Source organism: Malaya genurostris, chromosome 1, assembly GCF_030247185.1.
Source record: "Malaya genurostris strain Urasoe2022 chromosome 1, Malgen_1.1, whole genome shotgun sequence".
NCBI classification, from domain to species: domain Eukaryota; kingdom Metazoa; phylum Arthropoda; class Insecta; order Diptera; family Culicidae; genus Malaya; species Malaya genurostris.
The window spans coordinates 1,281,575-1,302,900 of NC_080570.1; the positions used below are offsets into that span (position 1 = coordinate 1,281,575).

The 21,326-nt window shown below is 39.1% G+C and overlaps 3 protein-coding genes across 5 annotated transcripts; 1 reads left to right on the plus strand and 2 right to left on the minus strand.

Moving 5' to 3' along the window:
- The first annotated feature begins 809 nt into the window (after positions 1-809).
- Positions 810-19,028, plus strand: LOC131429096 (protein artichoke). 3 transcript variants are annotated; one of them, XM_058593153.1, is made up of 5 exons: positions 810-918; positions 6,484-6,626; positions 14,482-14,626; positions 14,689-14,781; positions 14,854-19,028. In XM_058593153.1, exons 2-5 carry the CDS (start codon positions 6,514-6,516, stop codon positions 18,598-18,600), a joined length of 4,098 nt encoding a protein of 1,365 aa, XP_058449136.1. In that variant the 5' UTR covers positions 810-918; positions 6,484-6,513; the 3' UTR covers positions 18,601-19,028. The 3 variants fall into 3 exon arrangements, with proteins under 3 accessions (XP_058449136.1, XP_058449130.1, XP_058449140.1); XM_058593147.1 differs by having other exon boundaries at positions 821-1,218; XM_058593157.1 differs by having other exon boundaries at positions 821-922.
- LOC131429120 (uncharacterized) lies at positions 19,018-19,675 on the minus strand. Its single transcript, XM_058593170.1, has one exon. It carries the CDS (start codon positions 19,673-19,675, stop codon positions 19,040-19,042), a length of 636 nt encoding a protein of 211 aa, XP_058449153.1. The 3' UTR covers positions 19,018-19,039.
- LOC131429114 (gastrula zinc finger protein XlCGF52.1) lies at positions 19,672-21,169 on the minus strand. Its single transcript, XM_058593164.1, has 2 exons — positions 21,038-21,169; positions 19,672-20,922 (listed from the first exon to the last, which is right to left on the minus strand). Exon 2 carries the CDS (start codon positions 20,905-20,907, stop codon positions 19,672-19,674), a length of 1,236 nt encoding a protein of 411 aa, XP_058449147.1. The 5' UTR covers positions 20,908-20,922; positions 21,038-21,169.
- Between the last annotated feature and the right edge of the window lie 157 nt (positions 21,170-21,326).

The following is a 21,326-nucleotide window of genomic DNA, read 5'->3' on the forward strand; positions in this document are numbered from 1 at the left end:
CCATTTGATCATTAAGAGTTCGGAAATCGAACCCAGATAGGAGAGACGTTTACTCGATCGCGTATCATTCGAGTTTTATCACTGTCGTGTATTGAACAGATTTGAATACAAAATATTTCAGCTTTTTTATCTTATGCGCTTCCCAAACAGCTTTCCCTTGTTTTGTAATTGTTAATCGCACAATTTCAGTCCGAAATCAGTGCCGTGCGAGCAATCAAAACGCTTTGCAATTGCAGTCACGGAATCCGTTCGGTAGTGACTGCAATTTATATTTTGCACATCACCTATCGAGCGATCACTGCTGAGTTGAAACAAACGAATGCCACACAGTAAATGGTCATTACACCAACTGAAAAACTTTAGCAATTTCTGCAGCTCATTACTGACCAAACCATACTCACAAAATTTAAACGACGAATGCTTGGTTCGATCCATCATCGTTTCCTATTCATTACTCAAAGATTGAAATAAACGCGACGAACAATCTAATCCAAACTTGATCCTTTACTTTATGAATTTACAAACATATCAACAAACGTGAGGGAGAGTTTGAGACCAGCATTCTCGATTCCGTATAATGCTCAAACTCAGTTCACCTGTAGCATTGCTTGATATTCATGTTGAATGGAGAAACACCTGAACAACATTTTTTTCTTTCTTTAATGTTGACTCTTATGGTTCGCTCTTCCACGGCATTCCGTAATCCATTTCATCGCAGATCATGATTCATTTTCTCGCGGACGTGGATGTTCGCTCTTCGTCGACAAGGGGCTTATTGGGGTCTGTGTAGTCCAAGTCCATTCAGTTTGAATTTCGTAGCGCGCTCGGCAAGTCGATCTTTTCAGACAGTTCTTCCGTGCCTTGTGCTGTGGTCTGTGCCATAGTTTGTGGTCACAACACACACACGCATCGCGACAAGTGAGTGAGTGAAACGGAGAAAGAGAATAGCAAATACAATAAAAAAACGAGTCCCCTCCTGGTGTTTTTGTTACTCTTTTCTGGTCCAGAGGGTGTTGGACGCGAGCGAGAGTGAGAAAAATAAAGAAAATAGTGAACTCTTTTCTATACCGAGACATAACGGGTTTTAAGGAATTTTCGACTATCAGCGTTGACCAATAAAGGAATTAGTTGGGGGTTGCGTTAAAGTTTGGGTAGTGTCAGTCACATGTGATCAGGTGCGGTCCAGTTTTGTGATCCTGTTGGGTGGTGAAATCTGATGTAAGTGGTGGAATATTCCCGAAAATGGAAGAATGACTGAAAAAAGCGAGATCGTATACGTGTTGGTTTCTTCTTCTCGATTTCGCTCCTTACTTAGCGCCTGATCGATCTCTCTCTCGATTTGAGCGTGCATTCCTTGCTACTGTTACGACTAATCTCCGGGAAGATGTTGGTAGTGAACTGAAACGAAGTCGACAAGACAACATTCTTGTGGACAATATCACGATGCACCAACACCATCATCCATCCGAGCATAGGTTTTGATCACTTCAATTCTCCTTAGCACAAATGTATCGATATGCGGTCTAACCACTCGAAGGGTGTCATGATTGGTTAGTGGAAAAAAATCCGATCGTGGTTTCTATTCAGATCACGTTGACGCTGAAAGAATTTTATATGTATAATTTCAATCGTTGTTTTGTTTACCTATTCACTTATCGATGCAGGATCGTGAACACTCAATCAACGCACTGGTAGTATCGATTACAGAGCGTAGTTTTTGTTCACAATATGAAGAAGTTGGACTGTAATCTGTAACTTGGTCAGAATCACGTAATATCTTATTCATGTCAAGAAGTGAAACAAAGTGTGTTGAATGTTAGATGTACGAAGATAACCAAATGTTTCCTGAAAAAAACTACGAAAATCATTCGGTACTTTAGGAAGTAAGATTTGGTTTCTAGGTGAAAAAATTATCAGGAGTTCTTTTACAGTGGAACAGTTTCACTTGATGTTGGTCCTTATTCTACCTGCGTGTGATGAAGCTTGGAATTTTCGTAAGCAGCAGTTGAAATTCCGTAAAGACATCAAGACAAATCACATTTTGTCAAATTCTTGTTCAATCAATCAGCTTCGAGTTGAATTCATACATAATGAATGGAACATATTCAGACAAGCTTCCGTTTTAGCGAATGCGAATTACCGGATTTTTACTTTGACTACCTCAATCAAGTTTTGCCCGGCCTGCTCGTTTACTTTCTTCGTCACCTAACGCAAGCCTGTCATCTCGCTGACAACTCGACGTGAACATTTTAAATGGACCTAAATGTCAATGATAGATCCACTTTACTTACTTTCTCTTTCGATTGTTTCTTTTTGGGTTTTTATACAAATGTTCGTTAAATAGCTAGCACTGATAGCAAACTGAACCTTTCTGGTGTAATTCTAGCAAAATAGAAGAAAAGCATAGTTATTAACAGAAGTGAAAGTAATCAAAGAGAATCTATCATTATACGCATCCTCTCGAGCTTCAAGCTTTGGCGTGTCAGGAGGGATCGTATTCTTGGGCATCACCTGAACGATGTTCGTGGCATACCACTGAGTAACCTTTTTCAGTAATGATAAGATACCAGACCGGCCAAAACAATACGGCACAATGTGAATGTCGCTCCTGAAACCACAAGATTAAATGACTTGCTACATGAGATATGTCTTTGAGAGCTTCGACAGTTGTGTATGAAAATCTCTGTCACATTTCGTCTTTCAGTTGCCTTATGAAATTCCTACCCAGGAAGCTATTTAAACTTTGTCTTGATATAGGTTTCGTTAGCTTATACTTTTTAATCATTTTCGTCAACAAACAAACCTCTTGTACAGCTCCTGCGACTGCAGTCTGACTTTCGACTATCGATTTCCTCCAGAGCCAGTGCTTTTGGCAATCGATAAACGTTCTCCGAACATGCATGCTACAATTTCGCCAACTTGAAGTGCGAGTAGCTGGGATTTGTACGATGTGCGAGCAAAATTTAGACTCCTTTTGTTTTGATGCCATTTTTACAACTGCAAAGCAGATTCAATCAGTAAGCATGATCTCAAAAAGTGTTAAGCAGATTTTTAACAAACCCGATGAAAAAAACGCACTACGTAGAAACTATCAAATCCTTATCAACGGATTTTTTTTCACGCCCCTATTGAGTCGCGGAGAAGACTTCTCGGTAACATGTGTTGTGTGATTTTTACTAAGAAACTCGAAACAAAGGTTCAAAACGAACGAACTACAAATAAAAACATTTTCATACACGCTAGCAAATCACGTGCGCAGAGGATTCAAAATAACAACAAATAGGTAATTTGATTAATTTTCATTTCATTGTAAATGATTAAAAGGCACACGGCTCAGTTGAGCGAAAGCAGTGAGCCGTGTCAAGTAAACAATTTAAGAGGAAAACATAACAGTTCAGTTTTCGGAAAACTGTTTTCATTTTTTAAATTGAAATTAAGGAATGATGTAGTGCAGATAATACGAATGATTGATGATGGTAGAATTGATGGTTTTTTGGTTTCTTTAAAACATACCATTTCTTGAACGAGTCCCGTTCCAAAACCCCCTACTAGCGGATTTAATTTAGGACCATTTATGACTATTTCGGGATGTTCTCGAGGGTGATTTTTTTTTCTCGGGCAGTCTTTTTTTCATAGAAAGGCAAAACAATTCAATTCAAAACGAACGAAAGTTTATACAAAGTTTGACGGCACATTCGTTCCGTTCATTGATTCCGTTTTAGTCATTCAGACTCGGGCAGAATTGAAACACGCACTTCGGAGTATTTTTTTTTTTCGAACTTGATTGAGGCCGGTGAGAAACTAATAATTTTTTAAACTATAAAACAAATTAATTTGAAATGGTTCATCGATTTGTGCATGAGTTTTTCTCGCCATTATTTGCAAGGATCAACAAAACTGAAAACGTGCGCTCGCCGCTATCGGCTAGTGATAAAAGGTTTGCATACGACTTTCTCAGTTACGCCAAAATCAACTTGATGCATTCCATCGTTTCATTTTTTTTTTGTGTGCAGAGTGATGTAATTTCATCCGATCCGCTTTCATTTAACATACGCCGCCGCGGGCGAAAAAAAGTGAGGGAGTTCCTAATACCGCAACATAAACGTGCTATAAAAATTACCGCCAGCCTATGCGTACATGTTTTTTTTATGGCCATGGCAGATTCACCATCAGGGCAGATTGTATTGTACAACATGTTTTCAACTATCAGCACCTTCTTCGTACCACCAGCCTCCAGATCAACACATTTAGTGTACTTTCGTGAGCTTCTGCAGGGTTCCTCGCGTACAACAACACGGAGCCGTTGAAATCTCTGTCGAGTGTCTGTTTATGTTGCTGTCTCTTCGAAGCACATTGCACACTACGATGGAGATTCACGATTGTCGTTGCTATTCGGTACGCGGCTGAGCGTTCCTTCCATTTCATCTCCTCCCAGCAGGCCAAGTTTTTGCTTGCTGCCGCTGCTGCTGTTGCTGTTGCTGTAGCTACAACCAGTTTATTATACCACTTTCCAATTTTCATGCATAGCTTAGCTCCGGCTACACATCTTATTTGTTTTTGAGGTCAGTACCAATACCCTATGGGTTTGTGCTCTGCTGCCAGCGTGCAGCGGGAGAATACGAGACGGTTACACCATCAGGAGAAAGAATTAATTGAATCTACAGGAAAGTAACCAATTTGCCAAATAAAACGATGTTAATTGTTTTCGATTTGATTTTTTGTTTTCCGTTTTAGTTCGTATATTTCGTACGATTCTAACTAAAATAGGAGGTCCATTAGGTACTAATGCAAGCCTAACGGGAATGAATTAGCCATGAGAAGCATTCGGTCTTGGTTTCTTGTTTTACGGAACTGGATTTTAGAAACATGTGTACAGCAGAAGAGCGCAAAAATTTGCTATTTTTTCATCATCCGATCCGTAATTGCCGGCTCTGAAAGGTGGCCTCCGGACCGATCGAATTATACGAACTGGCTTAATCTTAGACGGTTGACCGTTGTGGTTGTAGGAAAAATGCCTGGTACAACGCAGTGGCAAAGATTGTCGTTTTATAATCTACCGGGAGATCCAAGAACTGGGTATTTGTTCGGATTTTGTGCTGTTATTTAGGTTAGTGGAACACGCAATGCTTTTTGAAAGTACTATTTTTTACCCCTAGAATTCCAATTAAAATGAACGGAGCAAAATATTTGATTATAATTTAACTATGCAATATACTTTGGTTCTGTTAAATTCGCCGCAGAGAGCTCGATGAGCACAGATTCACAATTTTTACAGTCGGCATGATATCCGGAAGGCACGTAAAAAAACTGGCTTCTTACATAATCCAGACTGGCACGGCACACCCTTCAAAATATGCGTAAAAAACACACGACTGAAGCATGGTGTGGCATAAAGTCATCCTTCGCGATTACAGTAGAAACTCATCTGCCTGTCGCCAATCATGTGATCGCGAGATGCTGCCATGCGTTCGGTTGGATAATTCATGCATACTTCGAAGTCTGTTGTTTTTAGAGCTTCTTCACCTCTAGGGGTGCGCTTCCCCTTTTGATCAGTGCTACTCAAACTTGTCTCATTATCGCATCCAAAAACTTCATGCCTTATACTGCTTCATTATAGTAGCCGAACCGGTGGTGGATGTGCGCAGGTATGTCGAGGACATTTTTTTTGCCTTTGATAGATTCGACGATGATACGTCCATCGGTGTTCATGGTAACAAATTAAAAAAAACATGAACAAGACAACGATCGTGAGAAATTGCCAAACGATTTATACTCGATCTTGAATACTTGGATTCCTAACAAATCAATGATGGTGAAGTTGCAGGCATCGCTCAGGAATATTGTGTTGGTTGAGCAATGGTATTCAACCTGATAATCAAACAGAAGATGGACGAATCGCTGTGACCATCACGTCGTCTTTGGTCGAATCGAGTGGTTTCATAATCATCCTTCGCTCTTCTCGCTTCGTGTCCCAGTGCCCCAGCATCCAATCGGAGTTAAATTGGTAGTGAATGGAATGCCATGGGCCGGTAGGCGTAATGAGAAAAAATTTCTTCTCCCAACACCCATAGGTGATCGTTTAGTGTTTGTGTGATTTCGATAATAGTGCTATTACAGGAAGTGCAAACGGACCGGAAAACCAAAAAAAAATGAAACTTCCACGGTCTCTCGGTTTGTAGAGTAAATGTAGGGAAGAAACAATAATAGCAAAATCAACAACAAAATATCGCTAGTGGAAAGTGTTACGGGTAGTTTACAAACCTCTACGTGGTGATCTCTCTTCCCCTAAAGATAGTTTTACAGTTTTCGGTGGATTACCCTAATTAGTTGCGCGCAATTGATCGCCACCCGGCCAATGATCGGTGCCATCCTCGCTTGTACTGACTCTCACTCGGTGAGATCTATTAGCGAGAAGCCTTGAGCGCGATCAATTGACTGACTGTCTAGCAATTGAACACGTTTTTTTTCCTGGCCCCGAATTAGGTGCAACGCATCACGGTCTGCAGCAGTATCATGTCCGCGAGATGGTTACTACTCTTTCTGGCCACAGCCGCTGCCATCGCCGCCTACGTGCACGCCTGGCGTCCGTGTTCCGAGTTGGATGCTGCTCTGAAACTGCCTTGCAGGTGAGTAAAAGCGAACCATTGCGTGACCCCATCCGATCTACAATTATCATAGCACAACTTTTTCAAACTGGCATTTGAGCCCTTGAATTTCGAATGGTCGCTATTTTGGACCTTTGAGTTCATAGAATGTGGCAATGATTGCGCGGTCGTGTGAACGGCATTTGTGAATGTGAATCGAACGTGTTTGTTATTTGTTCGGGAATGAAGCCAAAAAAAACGGAGGGCTAATATTTCAGCAATATTAAAGTATGCGCAATATGTTCTCAATCACTTAATTTATTGCAAGCACTGAAATTGATTTTGAACCGATAAATGTACACTTTTATACCGTTAAATCTTTGAATTCATGGTATAGTAAGTCGAGTTATTTTCAAGTTTATCTGACAGATGAAGTCAGGTCGATAAACTTATACCCAAAGATAAACTCAAGTCCATACGATTCATTGAAAAATTTTGGGTCAGTAATCGTGAACCAGTAAGCTCAATAATAATGTAATTTTATTGACTTGAAAGGAAGTAAACATATGTTTACATTCAGCACATAATGATTTCTTGCTTTAATTGCCTCTAATGCTTCGTGGGATGAGACAATAATAGACTGAATAAATTCTAACCATTAATTGTGAGTAATTTGTTACTTTCTTATTTTAAGAATTACTGGATATGCAAAAAATTTGCTCAGTATCGTTAATACCATAATTTGATACATTTTCAAACACAAACGAACATTGTTATAGTTACGGCGCATGTAGCGATCAGACGCTTGTTTTGCTTTAAAAGACTGAAACTGACAGTGAACCGAGCTCATCAAGGATTCAAAGGATACATGAGAAATCGCAGACCACTTTATCTTGAGTTTATCTTTGCTTATACCAGCGACTATCCAATTTTTTGATCCCGTCCGAAAAAACACGATTCTCCGGAAAATTTGCAATCAATTTTCAATATAATTTCTCGTGGTTTCACTGATCTTTTCCTGCTTGAAACATTAAACATTTTATATACGATAGAACGATACTTTGACAGTTTGTCCAATCGGAACCCGTTCCTGGTAAACGATATTCTTGTGTTCCACCATATGCAGTGGATGGTATGGTATTGTCTACGAAAATGTACCGACTTACCGTACTTAACTGGAAAAGATTGAAATTTGCGAAAAAATAGCCTATTTTTTCTGTTCAAGGAAGCTGTTTTATCATTTGGACTACTCTGTGATAAAACACAACTCAATTGTGGAGAACTCCGTACATAATCGTGCTTCAATCTGTCACCGGCAAGAGTGCACACTCCACATGCCATAATTAATCTAATTTGGTTCGAATATAGTCTCGAATTAAATTTTTTCGCAAATTTTTATTTCTGCTGTTTCATTCTCAAGTCGTTTTCCTGTCTGTCATTTGCTGGGTACTAATAAGTATAAACGAAGAACTGAGGAATGACTGTTGCAATTATAAACATCGCGTGTGAGTAAATATACCGTAACATTACCAACCAAGATAAGTTTCTCCGGGTTTTCTTCACCCTACCAATACCAGACGTTTCTTGTGACACTTGAGGTGGTGCAGAACATTCCACGGCCACTAGTTGCGAGAAGTGTAGAACTAATATTCCATCCCTTTCTGAATTAATCTACAATCTGGGTGTGGTTTGTTTTCGTTCTTTTCACACTTTCAAGTATCAAATATATGATATGCAATTTAAACCGGTTTTTGATCAATCACTGAAAACCTATTTACGAAATGTATTTGGCTAATTACTTGTGGAGTTCAATGTTGTAACTTACTCTTTTGGAGTTAATATCTATGTTCTCTTGATTTCGGCTTCTGTCGGATCGAAAAATCTCAAGTTTAGTAAAATGCTCGGTAGTCTCCATTTCGAAGATGAAATTACGGAAGCCGATACCAGACACTTTTTCTTCGTTTCTGTTGTGACAAATTTCTTCATGTAAATAGAAGGAATGTGGCTTACCTTGAAAAAAGTTTTAATATGCTAATGAATACGACTACCTCATTCAATCTTGAACTTTCTGCCGTGCCTAATTTAATACCTTCGGTATATCATAAAACTATCATCACCATTCAGAGAGACTTCTCTCGCTGCGTCCAGCGGATAGAAAATCTACCCACATCTAAGACAGAAACGAACAAGAATACTTCAAAACTGGTCTTCCAACGAAAGGCGGTTCTGGTATTGATATTCAGCTGCGTTCCCATTAAATATTTCTCTGTCCCGTAGGTGTCGGGTAAGATGAGTAGTTCCACCGGTTTGTTCCCACTATTGCTAGTGCATATTTATCTCGAACGATTAGTTCAGATACGGGTGTAATGCAAATTTTTTTTTTAACACGATTCAAAATCTGATGAATGAAATATAATTCGGACACTCTGTTCCCATACCCACTATTCTTATGAAATTTACTTTTCGGCATAAAGAAAAAAAATGTGTCCAACGCAATAAAACGAAATGACCGTATGCCTTAGCAAGCAGTTGATGCTCGCTTCGTTGTAGGCCAAGTTCAAGGGTTCAGATTGCATTTAGGCTTGGTAGGTACTCAAAACAGTCAACTTAGAAGCATTGGGCAACGAAACTGACTAACAGTGACGAACTTTTTTCTCCCATCCTCAAAACAATTGTTAGTCAAGATTGTTATACAAACTGAAACATTTGCTATTAATGCACTATCCCGAAACAAAGGGCTTAGTCGACGCTTGAAGAGGATCAATATTTTTCTGGCCTTCATTGAATTCACTGTATAGTGTTTTGTACTGCTACTATCCTTCCTTTTGCTCATCTGATGCTTCTTGAATACCTTGGCCTCAAACAAAACGATTGATTGATTGAATATGAGTTTTTCAGATCTATCAATGTGACGAATTTGGATGTTCAAGGTTAGAGTACAAAGTGTTTTTTCTGCGCATCGGTTCCTAGTCCCAATCATATGATACACCATAACAATTAGCTAGATGAATGAATAAGTCCATCTAGCATTTTTTTTCTCACACGTTATATAGTTGCAAATAAATGAGTGTGTCTCTCTTTTTTTTCGTTACAGTCTATAAACATGAAACATTGAATATAATTGAGCTTTGTTCGTTTCTGTTGATTTTTGGGACAGATTCTTCTGCCGAACTCTTTTAGGAACAGCTAATTTAGTGATTTTAAACCTTTATATCGGTATATGTTTGATCCATACACTCTGTTCAGTTTCTTCAAGACCACTTTTGTTTTGGAAGAATTTATTTCTGGATCTACCGGTTGGGCAGCAGAATAGCGCAAAATCTAAACTGGGCCCATTTTGGATCCAGAATGTACAGTTTCTATTTCTCAGCAACGGAACTAGTCTATGTTGACTTACTGAACACTGGTGTAGACAAGGAATTGTGTATTAGTTCTTTTACCAAGCGTTGCTGAAATAATTATAGAAGATATTAAATATAACCAGGGATGACAGATGTAGAGAACTTATTTTAATTATAGTTGATTTTGACAGTGATCTTACAATCGTCGAATTGAAGTTCAAAGTCATCGAAATCTTCGTAAATTGGATCAGTTGAACGTAATGTAAAATACTTATTCGCGATTTTTCTGGAAACCGAAATCTGAAATTTTAAATCTGAAATGAAATGTAAATGTGGATAATGTTTACGTCGGTATTTTGCAAACTTATTCAGTGCTCATAACCTTTGTGAAGCTTGTGAATTTTCTACATTCTCGAGGTTTTCTGCGAAAAAATAAAGTGTATAATAGAGTTTTCTACGTAAAATACACGCACGACACAAATAACCGTGTAACTTGCCATCCCTGAATATAACTTATGCTTACTAAATATGACTGATAGCTTCCATGGTTTTTTTTGCTGATTTTAGTATAACTTACCAACATTGTTGAAATTATCATAGAGATAATTACATTCAACATCTCGCCTGTTTTCATATCCTTCTTTTCGATTTTGAATTATAAAGCACTTCTACTTTATTCCTAATTGTTCATTGTTCTTGTTTGTATAAATCTACCATCCTGCCTTATTCGAGTATTCATGTTTTACTTTTTCTTTTTCTTCAAAAAAGTAGCTTTTACTTCTATGCAGAGATTCGTTTGCGAGCGACTCAAAAGAACTAGTGCTTTTGAAAGCATGAATAACCAATAGTTCTTTTTTTGAGAACGGTAGTTCTTTAGTTCAAAGTCGTGGACCTGTTTTTTTTTGCTCGCTCAATCTCTTTCGAGACTCCGAAGCGAACGGTGTCTCGGTTATTGTCATTCACGAAACAAGAGAACGAACGAACGGCTCTCGAGAACTAGTTCTTTTAAAAGAACTCTGCAACACTGAACGGTTTTTGAAAAGAACTGTTTGCCCATCTCTACCTCTTTGTCCTTGGTACATTTCTGCATAATTCATCCTCTTCTTTTATATATTCTTTCTTGGTATTCTTCATCAGTTCGATTTTCTTTTTTTCTCGATATGCATTAATATGAAAAAGAGATATTGAGTTAGTACATTTTTTGTGCATGCCATTTTGCTTTACTTTTCCTAGAGAATTGAACGTTCACAACACTACTCCTTTAATTCAACTCAAGCAAACATACGTCCTTTAGATTCAGGTGCATTTGCTTACTAAACAAAACATTAGCAATGGAACTTGATTCGCTAGGTTTACGCTTAGGTTGACAGCCTAACAGCGATCTGTTAAGTGATCGTCTCTGACGAGATATAAAAGCGAACTATATTCGTCCTCTTTTTGCACGTTTTAAGTCCGTCCGAAAAGTAATTTTCCGGAAGGTCTGAAATACACTCCTCCACGGTGTCACGGTGTCTCGAGCGGGTTAGAGTTAGTTTCTATTGAACAGTGGCGTACCGAGGAAATTTGATGCCCGGGGCAGAATAAGAGATTTGCCGCCTCCATAGTTGGTTTAGTGAGCAAAAAAAAAAAGCAGAACTCCATCTCTGGAAAGTCTTGGGCGAGCAAACAAAGGTCTCTAAAACCTTTGCGCCCGGGGCGAGAACCCTTCGACCTGAATCATCATAGAAGATTCATGGCGAATACCGGCAATCCTTTCCACAGAAAACACAACTATCTACGTTCATTGGATTAGTCCGGTAACCTAAAACTTATTTTATTTAAGCTTGTATTCGAACTAGAACGACCACCACTGGTTGCAATTCCGTTACTTATCCGTTTAGGAATAGCAAGAATTGTTAGTTTAAAACTTGTTGTTACTAGAGGCCATATACTAATTAATCTGAAAAATACACGGAATGTGAATGTGTCAGAAGTCAAACGGAACTAAATCAGGCGGACACGGTGGTTGTGAAACAAAATTTGTTAAATGTTTTGGCAAAAAAAACTCACATAAATCAATGCAGTGTTAGGCGCACCTATTCATTGAAGATCTTTTTTGAAGGGGCCCAATAATTGTTAAAATATAAAAATTTATCACGTTAAGACTAGAGAAATACTGTAAGATTCGAAAAACTTCGAAATCGAATGTTTCTACCGAAGCAGCTTGACTTTCGTTTCAAGCATTCAACTGCTCATCAACCTGCTCGAGTAAGTAACATAATAAAAGCGGTCATCTACAAGAGCATTATATCCGCAACCGGACTGCATACCAAACTAGCATAAACTGAATGTTACTTGTGAACAGGTTTGACTCGTACAGCGCTGCTAACATCTACCATCTAAAGCACCAGCCAGCAAACCATCAGACGAGGGCAGATCCCGTTCAAGTGCTAGTTTAAAGTGCGGTAAAAAATATTACTCAAATAGTAACCCCACGTTCTAATTTGTATGTTAGTATGTACTATATTTACTCGCTCAGTGACTGGGCTGTTTTGACCTTCAGAAGGTAAATAGCTGTCTGCAAATAGGATCAAGTTGAATTGCAGCAGTCGTTGATTGCTTCGTAGGAGTTATCATTGTCGATCGGAACCAAAGCTCACGAACCAATCAAGGTAATTGAATTCGCAGCTACAGCTTCTTGACTAAGACAAATTATCGATATTAAAACTGCAATTTTTTGCACCAAATTTAGTCACTTTGATTAGTATACATTCCTTTGTACTCAGGCTTGTATTTGCAAGATGCAATCTGATTGGTTCCCAATTGTAATTTCTATGTATTCACAGCATGTTACCATGGAAATTACAGTCATTAGGCCCAAGAGGTCTGTCCTAACGTACATTCATGTGAGCCAATTGGTTTGATCGATGTACGATGTGCCAGGACTGGCCAACAAAAATCAGACGATGACCGACCAGCTGACAATTTTATGTGTGCAAGACACGAGCTAGGAAAACATGACGCTTCAAATCAAACCCTGTGGTTCATATTAATTAATGAACCAAATTGCTCAATCTTGTATGTACACTGGTAAAGCTTTTCTGTTCAATAGTAGTAACAACTGATGGCCACAATGAGCTCACGATAATGCAATTACCGTCATAAACGATGTTAATCGCATTAATTAATCATTGATTTGTTTCTTATATTAACCTACAGAATGCCAAATATGTAAAAGTACATTATCTCACTTGTTCCCTGACGAAAACAAAATTTGAAAGACGGCGGAAACTTTTCGCAATTCCCAATGTCACTTACACTGAACGATGGATTATGCTCTGGCCTACTTCGTTGCAGTAATTTTGACTAGTAATCATGACGTGTCTTGATTCTGTTTTTCGTCAACAAACGAGTAATCAAATTCAGAAACATTTCAGCCAAGTAACGGAAATTATATTTGTACGTTCAAACCTCCCGTTGTTGATGATATACTGTAACAGTGCATTAAATGATATTCAAGAAAGAAAAAGAAACGTTGCGTAAACGCCATCTTGCCTCATTCCAAAGCGTTTGTCCTGGCTTCGTCTGAATAATGCTGTTATTCAATTTGACCAAACACATTTCAGCATCCTCTTGCGAACTGGCCCCCGGTCCACCGTAAGTACCAAAGTAATGAGTTTCAATGTAGGTAGGAAAGCCACTTGGGAGCCACTGATGATCGGTCGAACATCAGTTTACCCAAATTCCATTCCCCCACGTTGTTTATTTGGTTCTGTTTTGTGATTGCAATAAACATGATTGCCATTGCGTGTACCTAACGGTTATGAAGTTGACATGAAATAAGAAACGTAATGGTCGAGTTCCCATGAATGAGAAGCAATCGTAGGCGTGCAAGCAACATATTGTAGACTGTTTAAGACGGACATAGGTACGTTCTTGGTCCGAAGTGATTTCCAGCTTAATTATGCAGTTCATTCAACAGTTGTTTCTTACGAAAGAAAATAATTGGTTGGTGGTTCGCGAACAAAAGAAGAGCTAAAATTCGAATATATATTTCGGCAGAACAGGAAATGTAAGAAAGGGAGTGAAGTGCAACATATGGAGTACCGTTTTGAAAAGCAATTGTTTTGTTTGGCTGATGAATGAGTGGATTTGGGATGAGATAATGCCGATTGTATCTTATCCGTGCGTCGAAAAGCTAATTATACTAAAAAAACAAAACTTGAATGTTGGCAATTGTGTTGTTAAAGTCTCTTACGCCAACGATGTCACGCAGTTCAGACCATCATCACAACTATGTCATGATTCTCAATCCAAGCTAAGGGAAATGATCAAAAGTAATAATACCTCGCCATTCTGTGGCGTAGGTGAAGCAACTCTGTCTAACACATTTCCCTCAATAACGCTGATGATGACCACTCTGTTCAATTAACATAATTTGCCAGTTGAAGATTTGTTATTTTAAGCCGCCGGCCAACAATCAATGATTGCTGCTCAATCGACATTGCGCCACATTCCATAGCCAGTGATTGCATTCAGTTCACTTATCGCTCTCTTCTCTTGTCAATCATTTTCAGATGCAACATCGAAGCAGTTGGTAACAACAGCCAGTATGGGTTCATCGCCATCGATTGCGAACGAACTGCCCTGTCTAATAGCATACCGGCCAATTTGCCGGTTATATCCTTTTCCCATCGAAGCAGTGGACTTACATCGATCCCAGTAATGCAGTTTTCGCAAAAAAAAAACATATTCCATTAACATAATGTGTTCTTTTAATTTAGGATTTATCACCGCTAAGTGCTTCCATTAGGAGGCTAGATTATTCCAACAATGGAATTCGATCGTTGCCGGACAAGTCCTTTTCTGCAATCGGGGTAAGATAACCTTACATTAGCATCAACGTCCCAACCCTCTTAACTACAATACGGTTCTGTTTATCTTCACAGGAATACATAGTGGAGCTACGTTTATCGAACAACCTGCTGGGAGACAACCTGAATCCAATCTTTTCTACAACCGAGCTACAAACGTTGAAGAATCTCAGAGTCCTGGATCTCTCCTACAACAAACTGATGGCATTAGATGAGGGTATCTTCGTAGGCTGTCGAAAACTACAAGAAATCTCACTCGATGGTAATAAACTATCAACGGTTCCAGCGACATCGTTCAAGGATTTACCAGCTTTGAGACAAATCTCATTGAAGAACAACTTGATCGAGAATGTTTCCTCCGAATCGTTCACACTTGCTAACAAATTAGAGCGAATTGATTTACGCTTCAATAGAATTCACAGTTTGAAGCCAAATTCTTTCGCGAATTTGCAGACAATGAAGGAATTATTACTGGCGGGAAATTTGATTAGCGTGATCGATGAGCGAACATTCATGGGTGCTGATTCGATTCAAAAACTGGATTTGTCTGATAACTTGATCGAAGAATTCCCTACCGCTGCGCTAAGTTCTATAGAATCGTTGAAAGTGTTGAATCTTTCTTTGAACAACATTGACAAACTAGAATCGAAACACTTGCAGCAGTTGCGTAATCTCCAGATATTGGATATCAGTAGGAATGTAATCACATCCGTATTACCGGGAACATTTCGCGAGCAAGCTCTTCTGAAATATCTGGACCTCAGTCTGAACTCCTTGCGAACTATCGAAGATGACGCCTTCGAAGGCTTAGACAACCTGCAGACGTTGATTCTACGGGATAATAATATCTTCCTCATTCCCGGTAGTGCACTAGGAAGATTACCTCGGCTTTCAAATTTATACTTGGACTACAATCGGGTGGCAGCTTTGTCATCGAGCATTCTAAAATCGATACAACCAGAGAATATCCGATATCTGTCTTTGTCGCGAAACGTCATTCGTGAGCTACCCGCTGATAGCTTCACCTCCTTTAAAAAGCTTATCTATCTCGACATTTCCGGAAATAGTCTGGGAGTGATCAGCGAAGATACGTTCGCTGGACTAGACAATACACTGCTTGAGATTAAAATGTCGTACAATAAGATTTCAACGTTCCGTAAAATAATCCTTCCCAAGCTGCGACGGCTTGACATCAGTTCGAATAGTATCGATGACCTTGCCGTAGATGCATTCCATGGATTGAGCAACCTGCTCTATTTGAACATGAGCACAAACGAACACATTTCGCAGATCACGAGAACTATGATCTATCCATTAACGAAACTTCAGGTTATCGACATTAGCAATTGCGGTCTGAAAGTTATACAGTCCGATCTGTTCCACAACAACACCGAACTGCGAATTGTGCTGTTGAGTCACAATAATTTGAAAGTGTTGGAAGAGAACACCTTTATGACATTAAACAATCTATTCAGCGTAGACTTGTCACAAAACGAACTCATTTCCATCAAACCTCGCACTTTCGTCAACACAATCAACCTTAGAACATTGAATCTGCGTGGTAACAAGTTGAAGGAATTCAAACCAGATCATTTTACCAGCGAAACCGCTATGGAAGTGATCGATCTTTCGGAGAACGAAATAAGCGTGTTTTCTCCCAATGCATTTAAGATTCATCCACGTTTGCGCCGTATTGTTCTAGCAAAGAATAAAATTCAAAGATTTACTCCCGACCTGGTTAACACACTCAATTTCTTGGAAGTAATCGACTTAAGTGAGAATCAATTGACCATGATCGATCAACTAGATTTTGCTAGGTTGGCGAATCTACGGGAACTGTACTTTGCTAACAATCAGATAGAAATTCTAAGTGATATGGCTTTCCACAACTCAACTCAGTTGCATATCCTAGATCTGAGCAGCAATAAGTTGGAACGGTTAACTGAGCGATCTTTCGAAGGGATGATTAGACTGGAAAGGTTGGATTTAAGTCACAACGTATTGCAAGAACTGCCGGAAGGAATTTTCGATAGAAGTCGCGTTCAAAAAGTGGAAAATTTAATTCTAACCAACAATAGCTTCCGATTGATTCCATTCACGGCATTAAAGGATCAACACGACCATATTTATACGCTGGACATGAGCTATAACCAGTTAAAGGATATTCCATCGACGAACACTTACATGGTGATGGTCAATATTAAGAATATTGATTTCTCTTTCAATCCTTTATCGGACCAGGCAATTAAATTGTTACTCGAACAGCCAAAAACGGCACGTCAGCTGAATCTGGCACATACCGGTATTGAAAGGTTGCCAATTCTTGAAACGCCGTATCTACAGATGTTGAATCTGTCTATGAACAATATCAGTGTTGTGAATGATCGCGTGTTTGATAAAACTACGCTACTGGAAGAGCTCGATCTTTCATCCAACAATATCGAGAACATCGATGCGATGAAGCTAGTGTGGCCAAAGTTGACTTTGTTAAACTATTTGGACATCTCGTTGAATCCAATCAAGTCTATCGTAGCGCATGCCTTTGACTCTCTGAATGCCCTGAGAACACTTAAAATTAGGGATCTCTCACAGATAACAAGACTGGAAAAAAATGCCTTCAAACCCCTGAACAGTCTTTCGACGTTGGAAGCGTTCAACTTTGTTAAATTGGGTTATATCGATGTGCAAGGTATTCTGCAAGAACTTCCCTCGTTAGCATCAATTGATATCGATGTTAAAGATTCGGTACTGGAATCCGATCAGCTACAGGTTATTGATCATCCCAAGCTAAACCATTTGGGATTGTACGGGTACATGTTACAGAGTCTATCCTCGGGAAGTTTCGCAGGTCTCCGGAATAAAATGCTAAGTGTTAGTCTCAAAAACACTTCGTTGACATCTTTGCCTCCAGCACTCCTTCTTCCTTTACCGCGATCATCGCATATCGATCTGGATATATCAGGTTCAAGAATAACCACTCTTACTCAACCATTTTTGAGTTCGATGGACGATCGAAAAAATAGTTTGTCGATTGCTGGATTGAGTGCTAATCCGATTCAATGCGACTGTCAAGCAAGAGCTTTCCGTAGATGGATTATGGCTGCCAAGATAGTTGATGTCCGATGTTCCTCTCCAGAGAACGTGCAAGGACGACTTTTAGTAGAAGTTGGTGATAACGAGTTGGTATGTGAACAGAAGAAATCAATGACAACTACAACAACATCAACAACAACGAGTCGTACATCAACAATCACGTTCACAAACTACACATCCATCTACACTCAGGTAATCACGAAAGCTACACCAACTACCGAGCAAGACATCATTTGGAGTGTGGCACCAACATCAAAAGCAAAGACCAAAACAAAAATGCCTCCAAGGCAGCAGATGCCAATCACTAATGATGACACTCTAATAATAGGAATCGTTGTGGCAGTAATTGTCTTTATCTTTTTGGTGATACTCATTAGTTGCATTTGTCGAGTGCGGTGGAGCAATGACACCTACCGTGGCCCACCAATCGGATTATCGACTATGCATCCAAATGGAATGCAAGTTAATTACAAGAGTGGAAAGGGTACCCCTATCTACCCAATGGTGGCACCATATGGTCAAAATTATGCTACACTTCCATACAAACAGAGCTCTTCGCCAGATGCACAACCACGACCAAATTACTCTACAATTGGTCGGATCCCTTATCAGTACCAAAATCAGCACGTGATGGCACCAGGTTCCCATCACTCTGCGGCTTCTCTGCATTCAGTTCATTCGGGCCAGAATCCCTACATGGCATACCAGGATGACAAAGCCTACCGATAGTATTCACATTTCCGAATCTTTTCATTGAGATTTTCTTTTAGTCTTTAATTTATTTGTAACTGCTAAGTACAATTTTCTTTATTTTAAATTAATCTATTTGTAAAACAAGTGCGCGAAAGGAAAGCTGCCAATCTCTTGTCACTGTATAAAATACTTTGCAGAACATTGTGTGACATGGAGTAAAAATACTGAATGAAATGCTCAAGACTATTTAGTAAGAATAATTTCTGTAGACTCTTGCGCCGGTGAAATTTTCTTCGACGGTTGTAGCAAGAAATATTGTTGAATAGCTCTATAGAAGAAATTATACTTGTCTCCGCGTGGTGCTGGAAACAAATATAAGACGAAACGATAGCACACTGTAAATCTGTCTCTTGTTTCTGTACTTTTTCGTTTAAAAATAAAAATGACAAAACAAACATTAAAAACTTATTTTATTTCATTGTCTTCTGTATATAACAATGCAGTTCAAATTTTCACTTCCTATCTGCATTTCACAACAGCGTTCCCAATACTGACCGTGTGGAAAATTTACCCGGGAAGGTAACGGATCGGTATGAATTCCTTGACCATCTCTAGGTCCAACAATGATCACATATTTACCATTGAAGTTATCCATATATTCACAGAATGCTGGGCCATTATTGAAATAGCAGAACATTATCGAATCCCAAAGGGGTTGGCCTTGAATCACGTTGCACTGAGTTTCCGCAAATACCAAAGGAATGTAAGTTTTCGTTGCATACTTCGACCTCCACCAGCGTTCATCTAATTCGACGCCTGATATGTGGATACCAGTTGCACTATGGATCAGCCACTCTAGTAAACCCGTTCCACAGCCGATACTGAGTAACCTGTTTATGTCGAACCGACTAAAGCAAGCATGTATCTTCTCAAGATCCTTTTCCAATGGCCAAACCCAAAGATATTTCACGCGCTCTTCAAACGATGATGCCTGTCCAATGTTAATTACTTTTCTCCAATCCTTAGAGGCAATGCACTCACTTATTTTACGCTCTAGTAGCTCGCCCGCGCTTTGATCCATTATTGTTTGTGCCGCACGTCTGTCCATCATCTAGTCGAGTTCGTAAAGATCTGTGAGGTTCGCTTGCGCCAATGAACTTCAGAAAAATTATTTATAGAAGCAAAATTATTGCTGCTGCTACTATTGTTAGTATTGGCAGTAGCTACACCTGTTCGCATCACTGGCGGCGGTTGATGTTTACTCGCGTCACTAGAAACACTTGTTCTTGGCAGTTCCTGATTTTTATCGGAAACGTCATCGTCATCTTCATCATCATCATCATCATCATCATTTTTCTCATCGTCATCGTCTATACTGGGTTTCAAAATTTTTCGATAAATTTCTAGAGGATCGACTTTACATGTTGGTTTAGAAGATTGATCAACTTTCCGCGTAATCGGTTCTTTTGTGATAATATTGTTTATTTCTAGAGGCTTTGGTACGCCAATCACTTGAATTACGCTAACTCTATTCGAATCGGGTTTTGTTACACTCGGTTCTATTTCTTGTGGTGATTTGATACTAAGTTGGGCATCTTGTTTAATTACATTCAAATGATCTCCCAAAGTACCTCGCAAAACCACGTTCGAGGGGTTCGTTTCAGGATGGAAGCTTTTAGCATGCCTTATGATATTATCTTTTCTCGAACTGGAAATACCGCATATATCACATCGAAATTCTTTCAGAGATAAGTGAATTTTCATATGTCTCTCTAGATTCCTGGCATCAACGAATTCTTTTTTACATGTTCTACACTGATAGTTTCTAACTTGATGGTTCAGCATATGAAATTTCAACGCGTTATTTCTATAGAACGATTTACCACACTGCCCACAAGGGTATCGTTTTTCTTTAGAGTGCAAAACTTTAACATGTTTTACTAAATTGCCCTTTAAACTAAAACTTAAATCACAATGCGCACAAGTGAAACGTATTTTATCACTATGGCTTCGTCTATGTTTCATCAGTGCTTGTGGTGTAGTGAAACTTTCCGGGCACTTGTTACATGTATGCACCTCGTTTGCATCATGTTCTCGCAGATGCAGATCAAGATCACGTTTATGTTGGTAGGTTTTGTCGCATCGGTCGCACGAAAGCCGTCGACCCTGGTGACTTTCCTCGTGGAACGTCTTATGAGACTTCGAACTGAAAGTACGTTCACAGGTGTGGCACTTGAATGGTTTTAATTTTGGATTCTGGCAGTGCTCGTGATAAAGCCTACTGGAGCGATTCTTCAGTGGTTTAGAACAAATAGTGCATTCCTTCGACACAGGGGATGTCATGGTGAAGGTGTCCCTCTGTAGAGAATTATATTTACTATTACTAGTTAATACGAAATACAAGATTACATCATTACTACGGATTTTATCACTTTTTTCATAACTTCTTTTTGCAAACATCGAGAGACCTTACCTTCGACCAATGTTGAATGTCAATCAACACGAAACTTTTACATTATTCAATGCATAAATCAAGAGAACGAGAACAAACGACTACTCGCAGTAACTGTTCAGCTTGTTGATATAAATACTGCTTTGACATACCACTTACTGATGATATCAGTTTGACCTACAAACATCTGTCATTTTTTTCCCTCTACACTGCTAAAAATCGACACTTTTTTAAAATGTGTTTCTCTCAATTCATTTCAAGTTCTAAATGCAATAAATATCAAATTCACTCCTTTTGTGCTTCGAAAGTA